Genomic DNA, 15,773 nt, shown 5'->3' on the forward strand with positions numbered 1-15,773 from the left:
AAAGAGAAAAATGAGGTGGGGGGGAAATGAGGGAATAAGAACACATAATACCTTCATCAATAAAGAAAAAAAAGAAAGGAAAAAAAGAAAGAAAAATGAGACAATGTAACTGTGAAAATAAATGTATAAGAAAGGAAATGTAAGTAGAGTATTCCATATTCATATATCCAAAATACTATAAATATTATTTATTTTAAATTTGAACTATAATTCTGGAAATTATAAGGGAAGACCAAGTATGTGGGAGTAGAAAGGGAAATAGAAGAGCTACATCTCCTTCTATTGTAAAATGTCAATAAGAATTTTTAAATCAGGGGGGAAAAATAGGTTCTCTGGATTGGTCAAAATATGGAAGCACTGGGGAGGAGAAAAAAACACACACACACACAGCAAAGAGACTAGTTGCCTTTGGTGAATGGGAATCAGGGGTGGAAAAGGCAGGGCAGAAGAGTGCCTTTTTAAAAAAAAAAAAAAACCTTGTCATACATTTAGTTGATTTTTAAAACACTATGTACATACCTTATTTTGATTAAAAATACTATTTAAGGCCAACCAGTGCAGGTCAGTCATTGAGCATGGATCTATGAACCAGGAGGTCATGGTTCAATTCCTGGTCAGGGCACATGCCCGGGTTGCAGGTTCAATCCCCAGAGCGGGGCTTGGAGAAGGCAGCCGATCAGTGATTCTCTCTCATCATTGATGTTTCTATCTCTCTCCTTCCTCTCTGAAATCAATAAAAAATACATTTTAAAATATTTTTAAAGAAAATTTAAAATTGCAGAAAAATCGAGTGTCTCTAGGGTAGCATTTGTTACCTTAGTGAATTCATCACTGTCTTGGCTCCAGACATCTCCGAAGAAACCAGAGCTGACAGCCTTAAAAGTGTCAGCATTTCTATAAACAGATCCACATTAGCCAGACTCATGAGACCGATATTTCAAATCAAATATCAATTCATTAGTTTATAAAGGGAAGCAAAGCTTTGAAGCAGACAGGATCTTCCTGTTCGCTGAGCGCGTTCTCTCCCTGGAGGCGAACCTACACGGGGCGCAGAGTGGTTTCAGCATGCTGCTGGGTGACCCACAGCACCAGTGAATCGGGGGTTGAATTGGGTGGTTTCAAAGGATGATGCCCCCATTTCCCGTGTCCCTGAACCAGCATCTTGTCCCCAGGCAGTGCTAGGATGGACAGTCTGGTGATTGTCTTGACAATTCTTCTTGATCTCTGTCCAGTCCCCTCCTTACTGGCACCTTCTTTTCTTTAGCTGCATTGTTCAGGTTACAGTCTATACTGGGCCTAACAGTTATTCTGTCCCCATCTCTAAAGTTGACACATCTCCATTTTATTTATTTTATTTTATTTTACTTTATTTATTTTATTTTATTTTCAAATGAGCTGGTTTAATTGCAGGCAGTACAAAACTCAAATACAACAAAGATTGAAGAGCACAAGTTGACAGGATTCTGGGCTGGGTACACTCTGACCTCACAGCTTAGGTTGAATTGGCAGAATGAGAGCTAAAGAGATTAGTTACTGCATTATTATTATTAATATTATTATTATTTTAAACAAAAGTTTATTCCTAAATGTATAACACGCTCCAAGACAACACTTCATTCTAGCGATAGGTGGCAAGAGATGTTATGACAGGGAATCCATATGTTAAAAGAAGAATAGAGCCGAAGCCGGTTTGGCTCAGCGGTGGAGCGTCAGTCTGCGGACTGAAAGGTCCCAGGTTCGATTCCGGTCAGGAGCATGTACGTTGGTTTCGGGCACATCCCCGGTGTGGGGTGTGCAGGAGGCAGCTGGTCGAGGTTTCTCTCTCATCGACATTTCTAGCTCTCTATCTCTCTCCCTTCCTCTCTGTAAAAAAATCAATAAAATATATTTTTAAAAAATAATTTAAAAAAATAAAAGAGGAATGGAGTTGCCCTGAGCAGTGTGATTCAGTAAGTCGGCCATTGTCCTGTGAACCACAAGGTTGCCAGTTTGATTCCTGGTCAGCATATATGCCTGCATTTCAGGTCAATCCCCAACAGGGGGTGTGCAGCAGGCAGCCCATTGATGCTTTGCTCTTACATCGATGTTTCTCTCTCCATTCCTTTCTCTAAAAATCAATAAACTATTAAAAACAACAAAGCAAACAAACAGGAATGGAATTAAGGATCACCAGGCACAAGGAACCGCTCACCTTTTGCCAGATTTCTTTTTCCCCCTCTAATTAAAAAAAAATCCTTTAATTTGACTCTCAGGGAAAATATAAGAAGAAAAATGCAAATTATCCCATCTGCTGCTCACAGTTGGATTGGCTGCAAGAGAGGACCATGTGGCCCAGGCCTGTGTGGTCAGTGAATAGGTAGAACAGATTTTAAATAAGGCCTATCCTGGCTCTTGGCTGCCCGGTCTCGGGAAGGGCTTGAATTAACGTATAGTTTCGGATTGCTGTGTCTTCCTCCAGACCACTCCAATTGGGAATTTAGTAATTATGCAAGTTCCTCCTCCCCCAGTATGAAATAAAAAAAAATAAATAAATAAAAAAAAGCACAGGGTTACCCATGACTTCTGAGAAACTACGTGAGACATTCTCAAACTGTATTTGGATAGCCCATTTTGAGAAATCAGTACTAATTGTTATGCAAAATTAGCAAACTGCCAGGAGAACAGAGCCCTGAATCCTGGCGGTGATTTTATAAAAGAATCCATAGGTCTTTTTTTTTTTAAAATATATTTTATTGATTTTTCACAGAGAGGAAGGGAGAGAGATAGCTAGAAACGTCGATGAGAGAGAAACATCGACCAGTTGCCTCTTGCACACTCCTTACTGGGGATGTGCCCGCAACCAAGGTACATGCCCTTGACCGGAATCGAACCCGGGACCTTTCAGTCCGCAGACCAACGCTCTACCACTTAGCCAAACCGGTTTCGGCCCATAGGTCTTTTTTTCTTTTTTTAATAAGAGAAGGTTTACTCAGAAAGTCAGAGGTATCGAATAGAAGAAGTGAGCCATAGAAGAAGTGGGCGTAGGAAACAAGTTAGAGAGGAAAAGAAGGGGCCCCTGGAGCTTAGGAGAGAGAAGGGTAACGGTGTGACTGAGGGGAAGCAGAAGGGGGCAGGTGTGCTCTGAGAAGGAGTCCTTCTTTTATAAAAGTTTACTTTTATTCATTTATTTTTTTATTTTTTCTAAATATATTTTGATTTTTTACAGAGAGGAAGGGAGAGGGAGAGTTAGAAATATCGATGAGAGATGGGACCGGTTTGGCTCAGTGGATAGAGTGTCGCCTGCGGACTGAAAGATCCCAGGTTTGATTCCGGTCAAGGGCATGTACCTTGGTTGCGGGCACATCCCCAGTGGGTGGTGTGCAAGAGGCAGCTGATCGATGATTCTCTCTCATCGATGTTTCTGACTCTCTATCCCTCTCTCTTCTTCTCTGTGAAAAATCAATAAAAAAAAATTATAAAAAAAAAGAAATATCAATGAGAGAGAAACATCGATCAGCTGCCTCCTGCTCACGCCCTACTAGGGTTGTGCCCACACCAAGGTGCATGCCCTTGATTGGAATTGAACCTGGGACCCTTGAGTCCGCAGGCGGACACTCTATCCACAGAGCCAAACTGGTTAGGGCTATTCATTTATTTTTATTCCATTTTATTTTATTTTTCCATCACCATTTATTTGCCAGATTTCTTAATACCACCAGTGGCCTGGGTGCCCTTCCCTGTGGCCTTCACTTTTAGCTCCTGGAGTTTCTCCTGCTCCTCTTTATTTATTGATTTATTTTTAATATATATTTTATTGATTTTTTACAGAGAGGAGGGAGAGAGATAGAGAGTCAGAAACATCTATGAGAGGGAAACATCGATCAGCTGCCTGCTGCACTCGTGTCCCCCTCCCCCCCCTCCCCGGGGATGTGCCCGCAAACCAAGGTACATGCCTTTGACTGGATTCGAACCTGGGACCTTTCTTTTTTTTCTTTTCTTTTTTAATATATTTTATTGATTTTTTACAGAAAGGAAGGGAGAGAGATAGAGAGTTAGAAACATCGATGAGAGAAAGTCATTGATCAGCTGCCTCTTGCACACCCCCCACTGGGGATGTGCCCGCAACCAAGGTACATGCCCTTGACGGAATCGATCCTGGGACCTTTCAGTCCGCAGGCCGATGCTCTGTCCACTGAGCCAAACCAATCTCGGCTAAAGCCGGGACCTTTCAGTCCGCAGGCCGACGCTCTACCACTGAGCCAAACCCGTTAGGACGTGCTCCTCTTTTTTGCTTCTGTTCAAATGCCTTACCTACCTCCTTGGCCTGCTTCTTGGGCTGGGGGCTTCTTATTCTTTTTTTAATATTAAAAAAAAAATTGATTTCAGACCAGAAGGGAGAGGAAGAGAGAGCTAGAAACATCAATGATGAGAAAGAATCATTGATCGGCTGCCTCCTGCACGCCCCCTACTGGGGATCGAACCTGCAACCCAAGCATGTGCCCCGACTGGGAATCGAACCAGTGAGCTTAGCTGCTGGCCGGACCCAAGACCCTTCTTGACACCTTCATGACCAGACATGGGCCTACTACCCCTTCCCCTTGCCACTGGAAGCGGACACATTTCTATTTTAAAGCATTAGAGGCATAGGTCCAGTCAAACAGGCAACACATTCACAAAACACACATGATGTGCCAGACTCTTCTGAGTTACAGCAGTCAAGGAGACTGATATTTGTCTCTGCCCTCATTGAGTTTATAGTCTGGTAAGAAGACCAACATCAAACAAAGTGCAAAGTGAAGGAACAGCCTCTCAGATGACACTTAATTTACTGTATCCTATTTCTTGAGGTGGAGTCATCTCCTGGCTGCCCCCCCCCCCCCCCCCCCCCGCCCAATATCACCTACTACAGTCAATCACAGAGAGGGGCTGCTGAGTAAGGACTCTTGTCTGGATAAAGAAAGAAGACTCATATTCCAAGCACAGATTCCCAGCTTCGTATGGATTCTAAACTCAAAATCCTTCCAACAAAGTGATTTTCTGCTTAAATTTATCCAGGGCTAGTTTCTGTCATTTGTAACCAAGAACGCTGGTACAGCAACCATTTCAGACATTTTTATGGACCAGAGAATAAGTCTCCAAAAGACATTTCCAATCCTTCTGCCTCAGGCCTGCCACCAGACTGAAACTTTCCTGATCTAAGCTTCTGTTCAGCACAAAGCAGGGCACACACAGGCTGTCTCAATAATATCTGGTTGGCTGAATCGCTCAGTAAGCTCATAAATATCTGCCAGGCACTGAGGTTACACAGCTAGTAAGAGCCAGTTGCAGCTTTCAAAGATGTCCCACATACACCTTAGACCCAACATATTCAAAGCTGAGGGTATCATCTTCCCTGCCTCCTCCCAACTCATGTATCAACGCATGCCGTGTGTCCCATGTTCCAACACTCAACTACTTGTCCTTCTCCTTTCTCTCCGCTGGGATGTTGTTCTTAGACCACAGAGGTGAGAGGGAAAGACACAGACAGCGGGCTATCAGGCTGCTGCTTGTAGAAAGAGACAAGACCCTGAATGCCAGGTGAAGCATTCTAGATTAATTGGCAGCTATCCCACGTTACTTTCCTCGGTCTAAATAGAATATCTGTATCGTCTGGCTTTTCCTCTTTTACCAAAGGTACTCTACATGTAAGATGACATAAAGGGTTTACCTGTCCATCATCTTGGCCAGAGAGCTGCAAGCTGCAAGCTGCAAGCAATGTTCCCATTTTACAGGTAAGCAGACAGAGGCCTTCATGTGTCTTGGCTCTACAGCTAGCAAGTAGCAAAGTGAGAGCTTAAGCAGTTTCCAGACGCCGAATCCCCATTCTTTCCTCTAATACTGCAACTCCTACAGAGTGTTTTGTGCGTGGTGTAAGGGGGCGGCCGCAACGTGGCCTGGCCCTGGGGGGAAATTATCCTCCTTACCCCCGCACCAGGGGCTCTGTTCTGCTGGCCTCCCCTCCTCGCCTAATTCCCTTCTCTAGATACCATTATCTTCTTTAAAAACTCACAATTTGGTGAGGTTTTACTATGCCTTCGTTTTGTAGATGAAACCGAGGCTCAAAAAAGTAAACTGTGGCTCAGTGGGTAGAGCACCCACCTAAGGACCAAAGGGTCCCAGCCCAGGTTCCATCCCAGTCAAGGGCACGTACCTCCGTTGCAGGTTCCTCCCCTCTCGGGCCCTAGTTAGCGCCTGTGCAGGACACAACTAATCCATGTGTTTCTCTCACATCAATATTTCTCTGTCTTTTCCTCTCTCTCCCATTCTCTCTCAAAAAAAAAAAAAAAAAAAAAAAAAAAATCTATGGAAAAATATCCTCGAGTGAGGATTAAAAAGAAAAGAAACTGAAACCGGTTTGGCTCAGTGGATGGAGCATCGGCCTGCAGGCTGAAAGGTCCCAGGTTCGATTCCGGTCAAGGGCATGTACCTTGGTTGCGGGCACATCCCCAAAGGGGGATGTGCAAGAGGCAGCTGATTGATGTTTCTCTCATCGATGTTTCTGACTCTCTATCCCCCTCTTTTCCTCTCTGTAAAAAAAAAATCAATAAAATATTTAAAAAATAAAAAAATAAAATGACAGCGTAAGAACTGTTGAAAATTATTTTAAAAAAAAAGAAAAAAAGAAAGAAAGAAAGAAAGAAAGAAAGGAAGGAAGAAAGAAAGAAAGAAAAGTAAAGAAGCCGGGACCAGTTTGGCTCAGTGGATAGAGCGTCGGCCTGCGGACTGAAGGGTCCTGGATTCGATTCCAGTCAAGAGCATGTACCTTGGTTGCGGGCACATCCCCAGTAGAGGTGGTGCAAGAGGCAGCTGATTGATGATTCTCTCTCATCGATGTTTCTAACTCTCTATCCCTCTCTCTTCCTCTCTGTAAAAAAATCAATAAAATATATTTTAAAAAGAAAAGAAAAAAGTGAAGTTTCAAGCTCCAGAGTCCGAAATCTTAACCACCTCGTTTCGCTGGAGTCCAGGTTGCAACCCCTGAACTACAGAAACGGGTCCGCGGGTGAAGCAGCAGATGCTGGGGACCAGCCCCCGAGCGGGAGTGCGGGCCGCCAGGGGGCGCGGTGTAGGTGCGAGGCCTCCCCGCCGCGCCCCCCGCGGGCCGGGCGCACCTGAACGCGCTGGGCGAGGCCTGGGAAGCAGCCTCCGGGGCTGGGCCGGGCGGGGCGCGGCGGGGAGCTGCCCTCGTTCCCAGCCCGGAGTGGGCCGGGTCCCCGTCTCAGCGCGGCCTGCCGGGGGCGGCCGGGTCTCGGCGAAGCGTCACGCCCCCTCCGCCGACCGCGGGGCTGCAGCAGCTCGCCGCCCGCCATGCCCTCCCAGTGTGCCGTGCATTTGTGGGGTCCAGGGGACTCAGGGGGCCGGGGAGACCAGCCGGCAGGGGCCGGGCGGGGACTCCGAGTCCCCACCTGTCGACCGCTGGGAGGGGGCGAACGGGAGGAGGAGGGGCTTGTCCCGTAGGGCCCGCCCCCGGGTCCCGGAGCCCGGGGCGCGCGACGAGATATAAGGCGCCGGGAAACAATGCGCCTGCATCTCGCGCTCCCGCGCCGCCTCTCCCGGTAGCGTCCGGGCCCCGTGCACGAGCGAGGCGGAGGGGGCGCGCGCGGGGGCGCGCTCCTGGGTGCGGGGCGCGCGCTCGGCGGCGCGCATGTGCTTGTGTGCGGGCTGCCGGGCTGCCCCGCGCCGGCCCCGAGCCGGTCCGCTCCCGGTGGCGGGCGGCCGGAGCGAGGTGAGGCTGGGGGGCCGCCCCGGGTACGTGCACGGGTCCCGGGGGGCGAGCGGGCTGCAGGCTGCCTTCTGGGCACAGGGCGCCCCCGCCCGGTCCGGCCGGGCCCCGGGAGCTGCGCCCCGGGCGGCGCTGGCAAAGTTTGCTTTGAACTCGCTCCTCTGCCGCCGCGTCCGCGCTCCGGGAGCGGCTTCCCCGGGCTCGCGGACCCAGCCCCGGGCTCCCCGGGACGCGAGGGGAGGGCGTGGGTGCCCAGCCCGGAGGTTCGGGAGGGGGAGAGCCTTGCAGCCGGCGGTGCTTGGGAACCCGGGAACGCCTCCCTCCCCCGGGGCCCGGACCCCCCATCAGCTCGCGTCCCCCTTCCCCTCTCGCAGGGAGCGGACATGGACTTCGACTCGTACCAGCACTATTTCTACGACTATGACTGCGGGGAGGATTTCTACCGCTCCACGGCGCCCAGCGAGGACATCTGGAAGAAATTCGAGCTGGTGCCGTCGCCTCCCACGTCGCCGCCTTGGGGCTCGGGGCCCGGCGCCGGGGACCCGGCCCCCGGAATTGGTCCCCCGGAGCCGTGGCCCGGAGGGGGCGCCGGGGACGAGGCGGAATCCCGGGGCCACTCCAAAGCTTGGGGCAGGAACTACGCCTCCATCATCCGCCGGGACTGCATGTGGAGCGGCTTCTCGGCCCGGGAGCGGCTGGAGAGGGCGGTGAGCGACCGGCTGGCGGCCCCCGGCGCGCCCCGGGGGAACCCGCCCAAGCTGCCCGCCGCCCCGGACTGCGCTCCCAGCCTCGACGTGGGCGCCCCGGTGCCCGCCGCCCCCTGTCCGCTGAGCGAGCCCAAGACCCAGGCCTGCTCGGGGTCCGAGAGCCCTAGCGACTCGGGTAAGGACTGCGCCGGGCTGATCAAAGAGGGGGGACGGGGAGGGGAGGGGGGAACCCCATGGGTGGCCAAAACTCTGCCGCTGCCTGAGGTCTGGCGCTGGATCTTCGCTGGCCCTCCGGCCACCTCCCCCTTCCTCGGGCTGAAGCCGCCCGGGGAGCCCCCAGCGGTGTCTGTCTGGCACGTGGGTGTGTTAGTAAACAGTTCGGAGAAGTGGCGTGGGAGCCCGCGCTGCTCTGATGGTGATTGGAACCCCAGGGGACCAGGGAGACGGGGTGAGGCTTGGCGAGGACAATGCGGGATTGGACACGAGGGGATCTCTGTCCTGGGAGGCTGGGAGAGGTCCCTTGAAGGGTCACTCCGGGCTTGAAGTGTTTTGTGGCTGCCTCTTTTCCTGGGAAACCCACACTCCCCTAGGGAGAGAGAGGAAGCTGAGGAGCCTTTTGTGCAGAGCCAAAAGCCTTCCTCCTTTTAAAAACCTAGTCTCCTGTCTGCTTTACTTTAAAACGCTCCCGTCCCTTATCATGGGTGCATCCACACCATTGCCCACGAGACAGGTAGGGGTGGAGTGAACTCTGACCGTTAACTGATGGGAAAACTGAGGCTTAGAAATAGGAAATCCCTAGGAGGGGGCCCCAGCTCCCCTCCATCTCAGCCAGGCACTTCTGGGTGTGTAGAGGGTCTTCGTGGTAGTTTATCTGAGAAGGGCTGCCCCTTGCCTTGTGGCTTTGGCCTGAGTTGGAAAGGGGTCCCTTTAACTCCCTCCCAATCCCTCCGAGAGCCTCGGCTGCCTCCTTGCATCCGAAAAAATGGTCACTGTCCCCTTCTTTGCGCCAAACTCTCTAGATGCTGGGGTCAAGGATATGGAACTCCAGGCCCCTTTCCCCACTGCTGAATGCAAAGTGTAATAACCCTCACTAAGGGCAGACCAGCATCCTGTGCCATCAGACAACTATGCTTTTAGCCTACCCTCTTCTCAAACCTCTGTGTCCATTAGAAATATCGGAGACGGTGCTTTTATAAGATTCAGGACAGAGAAAACCCTGTCATTTTTTTTTTTTAAAATTTACCTTGTTGTTGAAAGTATTGTGGATGTCCCATTTGTTCACTTTTAAGGATAACTTTGCATGACTATTTAGCGGGGACTAGGGAATACGGTATGGAAGTCGTCATACACTTGAAGGGAAAAAGTAAGATAACAAGAAACATTTTAAAGTGAACTTTGTTTTTCAGTCCACTGTGTTTAAGGTCATTTTTAACCTGCTTGCTTCCTACCCCAGAAATCTTGTGTTTATTTAATGGCTGGAAAGGGAATTTGGAGATCAAGAAACCAATAAAGATATATCTCTAGGAAGGCTGATGGGAGTGATAGCGTGGGAAGAGCACTGTTTTGGGAGTTTGAGATCTTACTTTGAGGTCCAAAATGTCACAAAAGTGATGTGTGGGTTTGGATGATCTAGGTCTATTTCTCCCTTGGCATAGGAGGGGGGTGGCCTTGCTTGTCCAGCTGAGGGCATGTCCTTGTCTGGGGCGAGTTAGACACTTCGCTCTGAAAACGGGCTCCCGGAGGCCGAGCACTTCCCAGGCACCAGGTTTAACTCTGAAATATTAACGTTTGGGATGCGGGGCGAGCCTCCCGAATAATCTCCTGCCCTGCCCTTTAACCCGAACCTGTTTGCAAGCTCCTGGTTCACAGGCCACATGGCCCAGAACAAAATGCAACAGATTGCAAACAATGAGGGGGGTGGGGAGAGTGACTGATGGCAAAGCTCAGCCAATCGCGGGGCGGGGCCGGGTGAAACAGCATTCCAAACACAGCCGAGCCAGCCAATCACAGGCCTCGGGGCCAGGAGGGCTGAATGGTCAGGTTTTATTAATGGAGAAGTAATGCGATTGTCCACACAATGGAAGGCTTCCTGACAAAGGGGCTCCGGCTTCCTGATATGCAAAGGAGACGGGGCGCTGAGCTCCTCTGTTGTCAGGCTGGAATGCATTAGGTGGTCTTCTGCGCGGAGGTCTGAAAAACGCGTGGTGGAGCAGGAAGCTGTTCCCCTAAATGCCCCTCTCCTGGTTGGGGTAACCTAAGAGACCTTCAAGCCAGGGGACGATGGGGCACGTCCAGGTCCCCGGTGATTCAGCCCTTGCGTGGGGGGATATTCTGCTGCTCAGTCTTTACCCCTGGCACAGGTAGCGAGGACACGGTTGTGTGTACCTTTGTGAAGTTCCTGCAGCTTTTTGCTGACCTGCGATTTACAAATCCAACCCTATTCTGGTCCAGGGAAGGGGGTGGGGCCGGCGGCCTATAAATGATGGATGACTTTAGAAACCCACTGAACCCGAGAGCAGAATGCCCCTCACGGAAACCTTCCCCTCCCCTCTGTGCGTGTGGAGGGCGGAGAGGTGCCCACAGCCCCCCCTGCCCCGCATCTCCGTCTGAAAGGGATAGTAGAGTAGAGAGGTGGGGGAATAATAGGATTTATAACTTGTGAAAAGTAACAATTCCCCAAGTGCAGGCTGTGCTGGGCGGGAACAAAGGGCAGCTCTGCCCACAGCCCCCTCATTTACAATTCTGATGGGGCATGAAAGGGCCCGACGGGGGAAGATCTTTATAGCTAAACTTTGTCCCAGGCTGATAGCTCTTTCTCTCCGTCCTCTCCCGTGGGGGAGGGGAGAGCCGGGGCAGTCCGGGGGCTGTTGGCCGGGGCCTGCCTTTTGTTCTTATCGGAGCCTCGCTGTGCAGAAGGAAATTGGAGAATATTTCCCTCCGTCCCTTCCCACTGCCCGCACCCATTCACCAGCGAGTCGGCTGTCTTTCCCTTCCCTTCAGGTTGCTTCTATGTAAATTGGGAAAATGGTCACCGTCCTTTCCCAGCCGAGGGTCCCTGTGTCTGTCTCTCACGGCGTGTGTTTGTCTCTCGCTCTCTCTCTCCCCGTGGACAGAGGGCGAGGAGATCGATGTGGTGACGGTGGAGAAGAGGCAGTCCCTGGGCGTGCGGAAGCCGGTGACCATCACGGTGCGAGCGGACCCCTTGGACCCCTGCATGAAGCACTTCCACATCTCCATCCACCAGCAGCAGCACAACTACGCCGCCCGCTTCCCCCCCGAAAGCTGTTCCCAGGAAGAAGGGCCTCCGGGGAGAGACCCACCGGCAGAGGCCCCGGAGGGAGAGGCCCCGGAGGAGAAGGGAGAGGAGGTGCAGGAAGAGGGCGGGAGCGCCCTGCCTGCAGAGGGCGAGGCTCCCCAGGCCTGCCACCCCAGACCCGTGGGCTCTGACACCGAGGACGTGACCAAGAGGAAGAACCACAACTTCCTGGAGCGCAAGAGGCGGAACGACCTCCGCTCGCGGTTCCTGGCCCTGAGGGACCAGGTGCCCACCCTGGCCAGCTGCTCCAAGGCCCCCAAAGTGGTGATCCTGAGCAAGGCGCTGGAATACTTGCAGGCCCTGGTGGGGGCCGAGAAGAGGATGGCCACGGAGAAGAGGCAGCTTCGGTGCCGGCAGCAGCAGCTGCAGAAGAGAATCGCGTACCTCAGCGGCTACTAGCGGGCCCCCACGCCTGGGCTGCTCCGTCTTGCAGAGACCCGAGTTAATTTCTTGTAACCGTCCCTCTCCGCTTTAGTCATTTGCACATTTTTTTGGTTACGGCGGACAGTAGATCCCAGGATGCTTTTTGCAGCTGGTGCACACACAATAAGGGCTTGCGTTCTCGGGAACCCGGGGACCCGGCTCTCCCTCTCCCCTGACTCCAGGGGAGCACTGTGTCCTCTCTGGCGCCTCTGGCTGCGCGGGAAGGCAGCTGACTGAGGAGCCTCGGGGTCTGCCTCGCTCACTGACTCCGAAGAAAAGCCTGACAGATGCTATGCAACAGGTGGTGGACGTCGCCGGGGCCTCCAGCCTGCATGAAATCTCACACTCCAGACGAGCTCCAGGCCGGGGAGGGATGCTCCCACGGGTGTCTCTGGGGTGATGCTGGGACAGCTGGGCCTGGACGCGCTCCCCGAGGCTCCTTTTTCCAGGAGACACACGAGCCGGCCGGCGAAGACGAGCTCTCGGACTTTGTCAACGCGGACCGTTACCTCACTGTCGGACACTTTACAGGAGCCGAGGAGCTGGAAACCTTTAATATATACGTGTATATTGTTAGATGACACCCCTTCCTCCCGCTCTGCGCTGCGGCCTCGAAAACGTTTTAAAGAGCTTGGCCTCTGGATTATTCTTTGTCTCGAAGCCCTGTGGGCCCTTTCCTCTGAGGGAAAGGCCGTTCTGTCCTCAGGAGGGACTTTTCTTTGTTTCCTCCTGCCTTCGTCAGCAATGGCTTTCCGGCACCCCTTCCCCCAGAGGCCAGAAATGTTTCCCCAAGATGCGGGGACGTGGGTCCCATCTAGGGAAGCCTTGGAGCTGTGGCTGTGAACGTGTTCCCTACCCAGGTGTCTTCCATCTCGGGATCTTTTCTCAAAGGCGGTGGTCAGGCACGTCCGGGGAGAGAACCCGTACCACTTCCTCCCTCTCGGCTTCCTCTCATCTCAAGCTCTGATGGATACGTCTGAAGTTCTGCTGGATTCTAGTAACTAGGACCATGCAAAACCTGTCCTTCTCGTGCAGCCCCAGGGAGCTTGTGCCTCTGCAGCCACCCGTGGGCCACCTGCCAGCCTGACAGGAGTCCGATCCCTGCCTCAGGACGTGGGTCTCTCTGAAGGTCTGCCAGGGCTCCAGAAGGCTGGGGGCGCTCTGCTTAGCGGGCCGTGGTGCATTTCGCCCCAGCTGGTCTTGGCACCTCCAAGTGGATTCCAGGGGCAGCCTCCAGGCTGCAGAAGATGACCTAACCCTATCGTGTCTTGTGGGCAAGCTCCGTGGCCCCCAAGCCTGTTCTGGGTAAAGGATGAGCCCCCTTCCAGGACTCTGCTGGCTGTGGGGGTTGAAAGTGGGGGTGGGAAGGGTGGTTGAGAGCTGTCAGCGGCTCTGGAAAGCCACCTGCTTCTTCCAAACCCGTTAAGCACGCGAGTCTGTTTCTGAGGTGGCCTCGTGGCCCTAGAGAACCCCCGTGGAAGTTTGGAGAAAGTCTCTCTACCGTTTGGAGCATGGTTTTCCGGAGCCAAGTGACTCCTGGATCTGTCTTTGGAGAATGGGTGGGAAGTAGGTTACTGATGTCTCACCCGAATAGTTTGTGTTTTATAAGCTGCTGTTGGGTATTATACTGGAAGCAGTTTTTTTTTTTGTCTGTTTGTTTGTTTGTGGGTTGTTTTTTTTTAATACTGTATTTTTGTATGCCTTTTGCAAAGTGGTGGTGTTTTTTGTACAAGAAAAAAGCTCTTGGGCAATTATCCTGTTGTGAGAGTCTGGCTTATTTTGAAAGGCAAGTTTATCTGAAATGATGTCTTTAGTTGTAATTATTGATGGCCTGATTTTAAAATGTTGCCTTCTGGGACATCTAATAAAAGCTTTCTCAAACATGTCGGAGTGGGGGCAGCTTCTGCCCGCTGAGTCTCCCTGAACCAAGGAAGACTGTCTAGGGGAGCTACAGAGGAGCCAGAGGGCTGCATCTCTCTATCCACGTTCGCTCACCTGGTCATTCCACTTTGGGTTCCTGAAATGCCATTTCAGACATGTCTGAACAACGTAGGCTCGGTGAACACGAAATTCCCTTGTGAATTGCAGAGCATGCTGACTTTGTACTTCAGAAGGCTTGAAATCCAGGTTCCACCACTTACTGGTGCTGTGCCTTTAGCCTAATCTGAGTCCTAGTTTTCTTATCTGTGAAATGGGGATAAATGCTACTTCACAGGGATTTGGCAGGGATTCAATGAGGTAGCAGATGATAAAGCACTTTCGAAACTGTAAAACTTTTTATTTAGGGTGGTACTATTTTTATGTTAGTGGTGTGATGGCCCGTTGCAGGATGTCTTTTTAAAAATGCTCAGTGAGCCAAAACCATTTTGGCTCAGTGGATAGAGCGTCGGCCTGGGGACTGAAAGGTCCCGGGTTCGATTCCGGTCAAGGGCATGTACCTTAAAAATGCTCAGTGAATTTGTGATGTGATGTGAAATTTTCCCCCTAGATTTGATGAAAAAACGTGAAGGCTCCCTTTTCCTCCCATAGTTCTTACAAAGTTGCTGTAAATGCAAGAGGAGAGAATTTGATAGCTCTTTCTGATAGAGTACTGCCTAGGTCTCAGCTTCTCCATATTCTGCCACACCAACCAGGACTGCAGAAGAGGAAACGGGTCCTAAGAGTGAAACAAAACCGCCCAAAGTGACACAGCGGGTAAGTCAACGAGTTGGGATTTGAAACCAGCTCCGAATGTCTCCTCAGCCAGAAGTCTTCCCCACGGCATAGTAATGATCAGCTTTGTTGTGTTAGCCTGGGGTGTGTGGAGGAGGAAAACAGAAATTCCATCGCTTAACTGCTGCTTGGAACTCTCAGGGTGAGGCGAGTGTGTGTGTGTGTGTGTGTGTGTGTGTGTGTGCCTGCCACTTACTGGGATGAAGTGATACATACATTCCATAACCAGCCCCTTTGCCCATCAGTGGGCTGAGAGGGTTAGTCATGCCCCAAAGAGGTCCCTTCTGGGACGGAAAGGAAAACTTGCTGTTTAGAAGGGCCACGAGCAGCATGGTGGGAGAAGGCCACTTTGCTTCAGCTCCTCCTGCCTTACAGCTGAAACCTGGGTTGGTATAGCCCGCCTGCACTCCTATGGAGTCTGAGTTGGGTAAAAAAAACCCATAAATTCCTGGACTTAGCCAGTGACCCTCATCACACCCTGGTAAGTAGGCAACATCTGCACGTGGTCCTGGGCTGGAGAGGTTTCTTGCTCAGGGTCACATAACAAAATCAGAACCCCAAGCCCAGACTCCTGTCAGGCAAACTGTCCACTCCACCCCCACTGCCCCCACATCCCCAAACCCAGACTCCTGCCAGGCACACTGTCCGCTCCACCCCCACTGCCCCCACATCCCCAAACCCAGACTCCTGCCAGGCACACTGTCCGCTCCACCCCCACTGCCCCCACATCCCCAAATCCAGTTTAGAAGTAGCTGTTGGATAAAAACAGACTTGGACTACTGGGTCTCTTGTCTTAAAATTTAATTTTCCTTTTAGTATTGCCAAGTCTGTTCCCATCCTTTTTTGTTGTTAATTCTCACCAAAGGGTATTTTC

The 15,773-nt window shown here is 51.6% G+C and overlaps 1 protein-coding gene across 1 annotated transcript; it reads left to right on the top strand.

Moving 5' to 3' along the window:
• The first annotated feature begins 7,537 nt into the window (after nucleotides 1-7,537).
• Nucleotides 7,538-14,072, top strand: MYCL (MYCL proto-oncogene, bHLH transcription factor). Its single transcript, XM_084873241.1, has 3 exons — nucleotides 7,538-7,744; nucleotides 8,116-8,623; nucleotides 11,562-14,072. Exons 1-3 carry the CDS (start codon nucleotides 7,664-7,666, stop codon nucleotides 12,161-12,163), a joined length of 1,191 nt encoding a protein of 396 aa, XP_084729367.1. The 5' UTR covers nucleotides 7,538-7,663; the 3' UTR covers nucleotides 12,164-14,072.
• The last annotated feature ends 1,701 nt before the right edge of the window (nucleotides 14,073-15,773 follow it).

The sequence above is a fragment of the Pipistrellus hanaki genome (assembly GCF_964339955.1).
Source record: "Pipistrellus hanaki genome assembly, chromosome: 2".
Taxonomy (NCBI): domain Eukaryota; kingdom Metazoa; phylum Chordata; class Mammalia; order Chiroptera; family Vespertilionidae; genus Pipistrellus; species Pipistrellus hanaki.